The sequence below is a fragment of the Alligator sinensis genome, unplaced genomic scaffold, assembly GCF_000455745.1.
Source record: "Alligator sinensis unplaced genomic scaffold, ASM45574v1 scaffold518_1, whole genome shotgun sequence".
In the NCBI taxonomy this organism is placed as follows: Eukaryota; Metazoa; Chordata; order Crocodylia; family Alligatoridae; genus Alligator; species Alligator sinensis.
Genome location: NW_005842718.1, coordinates 772,596 through 779,249, shown reverse-complemented (window position 1 = coordinate 779,249; position 6,654 = coordinate 772,596). Strand labels below are relative to the sequence as shown.

The window sequence follows — 6,654 nt, the reverse complement described above, 5'->3', positions numbered from 1 at the left end:
CCCGCAACCCACTGGTTGCGCTCAGGGCCCCCACACCTCTGGGGTCCCTATGAGGCCTCCTCCAACCCCTACAGCCTCACCCAAGCCTCCGGTGTAATATCAAAGCCGAACATAAACTCGAGCCTCCTGGCTATAACTCAAACATAAAGCCTCCTGGCTAAACCATGGTGCCCAAACCTCTCAGAGCTGCCATGGAGCACCTGGGTGCTCTGCGACACGCTCCATTCGCAGAAGTTATGGAGGGTGCCTTGAGTCCGAAGAGGGGGGCTTTGAGTCTAAAAAGGTGGAGAGCTGCTGGCATAACCGAGCTTTGCCTGGGCTGCACCCTTCCACTGGGCAGTGAGGACAAAGGCTAAATCACTGAAGACCTCCAATGCCTTCCCGCAGTCCCCTATGGAGAGACCAGTCTTCTTGGCACGCTTGACTGGGGAAGAACCTGCAGAGTAGTTCAGCATTAAGATCCTTGGGGTATGTCCCTAGACACTCACGGTCGAGTGCAGAAACAGGGCGGGCATGGTAACACAGGCAGGGCTCTTGCTTATGCCCCGGCTAAATGAATGCAGGGGTTGATCTCTCAGGGGAGCTCCGGATGGAGGCAGCCTGCGTGAGCTCGGCCATCCTTCTTGGCTTTCCATCACTGTAAATGGCAGAACAAACCCTACCCTGGGGTGTGCTGGTTTTCTGTATGTCCTGGGTTACTCAGTGGCTAGAAAGCAGCCATGGGGCTGATTCATTGTAGGTTGTGCTTGATTAGTCAGATGACAGTCAATGGACGAGATCCTGCAAGCTCTCCTCAAAGTTGCTTTCTGGCGAGGATGTGCTTGTTACTAGAGCCAGCTGCTGTCTCTGGGAAAATAACCCCTTCCCACTTTGTGCTTGCAGAGAAAGCAGCACCGCAGCAGTTCAGTAGGTGATAGCCGGGTTTCTCTTCCTGGGAATGCTGATCACTCCCTGTGTGACCTCGGGCAGGTGACTTAAGCCCAAATTTTCCAAAAGGGCCACTCCTTTTGAATGAGACCTGGTAAAAGGGCCTGCTTACAGTGAGGGTGGGCAAGCCTTGGACTGGAGCAAAATTCCTCTTTCATTGTGGAAATGCACATTGCAGAAATGCTACACAGCCAATTGCACTGAGCTAATTGCACCCCTTTCCTGTACTTAAACTGCACCTGCACCCAGGCCCTCTTTAAATAAACCCTCATTATTGACTGTGTGGATATGTGGGATGGCAGCTACTGTTGCTCCATGAGCTGTAATTATTGTATTTCCACACTGTCCTTGACTGACACCTCTGAATTAGCCCTGCAATTAGTTGCGTGCGCACTGCAGATCGCCGGCTTGGAAAGGGGCCACCCAGAGCCACAGCAAGGAGGACTGGCTGCCTGGATTGTGTCTGGAGGGTTTGAGTGCTGCTATAGCCAGGACTATGTGCAGGGACCATGCGAGAAGCAAGGTTTATAGGAGCTGTTTTCCCTTACCGAAGCATAATTGTGGAGAATTAAGGAATTGAAAACTCTTATAAACCTGTAACGAGAGCTTCTGCATGGAGCTGTAACATGCCTTAATTCAGGCATTTGGACGTCGCTCCTTGAGTTGATCCGCTTCCATTTTCCACGGATAGACGCAGCCAGGCCCTCTTGCAGAGATACGGAGAGACGACTTCTTCAACCTGGATGGAAGGGTGTTTGCACAAAGCAAGTCTTGTGGGTCGGAGCTGTGTGTTGCAGCCTCCTTCAGGAAAACCTGCCGCCTGCTTTAACCTAGTGCTTATGACCCAATCCACCTACCCCAGCCTGGGGAGCATGTTCTGCAGGGAGCTGAGGCCACGGGAAGCTGGGCAGCAGCAAGGGCTGGTGGGAGCAGCAGTGTTTGGCTGTTGTCTTCACACCATGGGATTTTAAACTTGGTGGGGGAGGCCTTGGGGGGACTGAAGAACTGGAAGGAAGGCTCTTGTGCTGTTGGATAGAGGGGGAAAAAAGAAGTCTCAGGAAGCAAAAGCCAAGATACCTATTAGGGAATGACATGAATGCTTGGCTTCAAGGCTTGAGGTGTTAAGGGAACACTTTGCATTAGCAATGTACTATGCAGTGAAGCTTTAGTGATGTACCACGGGTAGCCTCATTCTGTAATCTAGGACCCCAGCCAGAGTCAGGCTGAGCTAATGAGATTTGCTTTCATTCCCATCTCTGCCCGTGAGCCACTGTATGACCATAGCCAAATGCCCACCTCAGTTTCCTCATCTGCAAAACACTAATAAAATATCCTCTTTACCTTGGGCAGCAGCTACTGACAGATGATGATGACGATGGCAATAGAGCCTAAGAGCCCCGGTTCTGGATCAAAGCCCCCTTATGCTAGATGCTGTCTAACAAGGGAGCAGTCCCTGCTCCGAAAGAGCTGATAATCCAAGGGGGGAAGCCCCCTGAACTGCTGACCACAGCCAGGTGGGAGAACATAAAGAAACAACATCAGTGGGTGTGATGATTAGAAAGCGTCTGAGCAAAGTGATAGCTTCACTGTTGTCAAGTCTATTGTAGACTTCATGGCAAACCAACGTTTTCAGGAGGGAATTGGGGGAGGAAAGTGTGATATTTTAATGGACGCTTGCAGGGGTGAATCCTGCTCATCTCAGTGGCACTATTTGTGTACCTTGCTGCTTGTCCCTGTAAAATGCTGCAGCTTGGGCCTTGCAGGTAGTAAAGCACTGAGATCCTGGGCTGCAAGGTTTTAGAGAAGGCCATGGCTCTACGGCACAAAGTTAGACCTCTCCAGATGGGAGTGAGTTTGGATACAGGCAACCCCTACTTAACGCTGTTTCGCTTAGCGCTATTTTGCTATAACGTTCGTTTTACATTGATACCCGATTCCACTTAGGGCTCAGCGAGTTTCGTTATAACGCTCACGGTTGCCATCTTGGTTCATCAAAAACTTTTGGTTTTGCTTAGCACTATTTCTGCTTAACGCTCATTGTTTCAGGAACCAACTAAGAGTGCTAAGCGGTGGTTGCCTGTGCTACTTAAACCACCTGAGCACATGTCTTCAGAAACCACATGAATGTGATACCGCTTCAATACGCTGTGGCCATGCTAGTGGCAGGTCTGCATCTAAGTAGTTTAAAAATATAGCTGATGCGTTGCAATACAATTTGGCCACAACCTGCCTCTTGTCGATATTTAAATACTAGAGAAAAGGACTTGGCTGCGAATGCTTGTGTACAAAAATAACTTTACAGACATAAATAATTCCATTAAACTCAAGGCGATTACTCATTTGCATGATGCTACTCAGGCGTGTGCCTATAGCATCAAGGGGTGACAGTTCCACAAGTGATCAGCACCCACAATCACACGACCTTCTCTTGCCACTCGCCAACATAAATTTGTCCTTGGTGAATGTTACAAGAGCTGGGCCTGGGAGCGCCTTGGAAAATCTGACCCTCCTGTGGATATATAAATAAGAGCTGAACTCTTTTGAGGACCTGGGCCAGCACGTGAATCTTTGGATCTCCATCTTTCTTTACTATTTTTCTTTACCTTTTTGTGCATGACCCTTGCAAAGGCTTGTGTAGGCATTAGCTCTTTATCACCTTTTCTTAGTAATAATTATCTTGTGAAAAATACCTAGTTCCCTTGATCAAGAAATCTCAAAGCAAGTGGTGGGGGGCAGGGGATTTAGTATAATTAGTCCCATTTTATAGGTGGGAAAACTGAGGTAGGAAGTGACATGGCACAGGTCAGCTAGCAGGCCAGTGGCAGAGTCTATTATAGAACCCAGAGCCCCTGAAATGCAATCTAGTGCTTTATCCACAATTAGTACCTTAATTAACACTAATCTTGTGACACCAGGGTATCTAATCAGTGCTCCAAGCAAACACATCAGGAGCTGGGGACCGAAATGGTGTCTCTGAGTTATTAAACTGTCTGAATTCCTCAGTGCTCAGGCATGATTGCCATTTCTTGTGATTTTATCAGGAGGTTTGAGATACTGGATGTGTCACTTGAAGCCCAGCATCCTGGAAACAAGTAGCTGAGCAAGAATTGCAGCTCGCCCCGTGAGGCCCTGCACTTCATGCTCTTGTTGTTCAGGGAACAAAACTTGAACATGGGACTCAAATGCTCTTTAGATGGCTCAGGGGCTGGACAGCACATAAAACCCAAAAGCTCAAAATATTTTTAATAGAATGCCAGGATTTGAGGCTGGGGGAGGAGGGGAGTGATTGGGGAATTGCTGAGCCTAGGTGCTTAAGGGACACTTCCCTCCTTACCCACTTCCATACCATCCTCCTTCTGCTCTAGGAGAAAGGACAAGGGGGTGGGGAGAGTGGGAAATTCGATTAACATATTAAAAAAAATATATAATATGCCTGATTTCTGAAATTCTTCCCACACCTTACAGTTGATAAAGACCCTCTTCTGTTTGGGTAGGTCTTGACCTCTCTGTAATCAAGCTTCTTTTCTTCTGCTAATGGTTTGTCTCCCCTCTCCGGTGTCACAGCTCTACCCACTGTCCCTAACCACCTCTGTGCATTGCCTCCCTCCCAGAAGAATGTCTTGCACTGGAAAACTTCCCTAACTTTCTCCTCGCCATGCAGCTGGTCCAATAACAGATATCAGCCCCCGAAAAAAATCCTCCCTTCTTGCCAAAAATAAAGAGAACGGTCCTGCTGAGCCTCTCCACAGTCCCAGCCTGGGCAGCTCTGGAAGCAGAGCAGGCTGCCTGTGGCTGGAGCTTGCAATGGGGTTTAGGACCCAGAGGAGGCAGGGCAGGCACAAAGGTTTGAGGAACTAAAGTTTCAGGCTCCCTCCAGGCAGGTCAGACTCTCTGCAGCCTGGGACTGAGTGGTAGCTGCTCCTGCACCATGAGGGAGACTCTATTCAAGAATAATTTCTGGGTGAGAGCCGGGGACTGGCTGGGCAGGGCAGGGCAGGGCAGGGGAACAGCTGGAAGGAGGGAGCAGCAGCTGGCTCAGGGATGAGCTGCAGCCAGGATCAGGCTGGGTTTCTCTTAGTTTGCAGGAACACTTGTCTTTCCAAAGGGGGAAAAAAAGGCTATTTTCAGGGATATTTCCTCCTCCCCTGTCTGTGGCATCTGCTGGCCCCTGAGCTGCTGGCTTAGCATGGAGAGGACAAGTGCAGGGCAGCGGGCAGAACAGGATGTTTAAAATCGTCTGCCAGGCAGCAGCAGGGATCTGCCCTTGGTCTGTGGCTCTCAGACCCCTGGTTTTGCCACAGTGGGGATTTTTGCTAGGGTAGGGGTGGCAATTCAGTATTCATTATTTCTTTGCCGCTGCTGTGAAGTTGTGTTGAGAGATGCTTTTTCCCCTGCTAGGGTACTAATGGGATTCATTTGTGCAGTGCTTCTCATCTGCAAACCTAGAAAGTGCTTTTTAAAGCTTCCTGACCCACATCCTGCAAGCCGCTCCCCAGAGCCAAATCCTACGACGCGGGTCAGAGGAGGGTCAAGCCTGTCCCGTACCTAGACTCTTCGTGGCCCCAGGCAAACTTTTAGTATTGGGTTCCCCCTCGCCGGAGATAATGGTAATAGTATTAATAAAAATTACCATTTTCAGGCCCCCTTTTTCTCCAGGCCCTGGGCGGCCACCTGGTTTGCCCATGCCTGTGTCCAGCCCTGGGTCAAGGGGTCTAGCGCTCAGGTTGAGGGGTCTCGGGATGCAGGAGCCTGCTGGGTTGGGGGTTTCTGTAGTCACAGCCGGCTGCTTTGAAACATCCTGTCCAGGCAGATTACGGAAATGGGATTTTTTTCTGCTCCAGGACTAGGATTTAGACAGTTCTCTGCTCAGTTCCACGCTCATTGTGTGGCTTCCCGGCAAGTTTGTTAGGGTCAGATTCTTCCTTAGGTTTTGGGTGTGTGAGTGCTGAGCAAATGCTGAAGCCTGTTAGCGCTGCGGCTGCTTGGTGCACCTCCAAGTGTCAAAGCTTGGATGCCCCTTGCCCAAGGCAGTAGCTACATCTGAGCATTTTGGCTGCTGGCACTCAGTGCTACCATCTGATTTCTGTAAAATGGGGCTATGGAGACTTCCCTTTGTCACAGGGATGTTTGCCAGGCTCCGAAGCCTGAAATCCATGGCTGGAAGTGGTTTCAGCACTGAGCGGATTAATTGATTGCACTATATTTAAAATGAGAGGTATAAAATGCTGCGCTTTATAATGGCCTTATTGTCCGAATCCATAGCGTGGCATCATCGGTATGTAAATACCAGATACGTATTGAAAATTATTATGGAAATAACCCTGGTTGGTTGGTGACCTGCTTCTCTCTTCCAGGCATCAATTATGGCCCCGCTTTTATCTTGCGCTGTTTGTTTTGTAAATGCAAAACACATTTTCTCCTGCCAAAAAAGAAGTTTTGTGAGTTAGGTGGTCGCGTGTTTAAAAGCAAAGAAAAATGCCTCTGTAAACTATACAGGCAAGGCCCTTCTCACCCACTGCTGGGTGCTGGTGTTGGGGTGTGAGGAAGGGATTAAGTAAGCATATGAGAAACAGGAAAGGCTTGAGCAACCTGGATTTAGAGCATGTAGATCGGCAGCTCAGATTGTCTGCGCCTTGCTAGCTTCATGGCTCGAGCATCAGCCTTACTTGAGCGTCAGGCCGTGTCTTGGTGGTCCAGCTACCTCGAGTTATAAGCACCACTCGGCTC

The 6,654-nt window shown here is 49.3% G+C and overlaps 1 protein-coding gene across 4 annotated transcripts in view; it reads left to right on the top strand.

Annotated features, from left to right (window-relative positions):
• PSTPIP2 (proline-serine-threonine phosphatase interacting protein 2) overlaps positions 1-6,654 on the top strand; it is a 64,942-nt gene that overhangs the window by 5,698 nt on the left and 52,590 nt on the right. For 2 of the 4 annotated variants that reach the window (XM_025216266.1, XM_006034276.3), the window contains exon 1: positions 4,824-4,888. The exons of the other annotated variants lie outside the window; for them this stretch is intronic. In XM_025216266.1, the coding sequence (XP_025072051.1) occupies positions 4,856-4,888 (33 nt within the window). In that variant the 5' untranslated portion in view covers positions 4,824-4,855. Of the gene's footprint in view, positions 1-4,823; positions 4,889-6,654 lie in introns of those variants that run through there. 4 annotated transcript variants of the gene reach the window in all.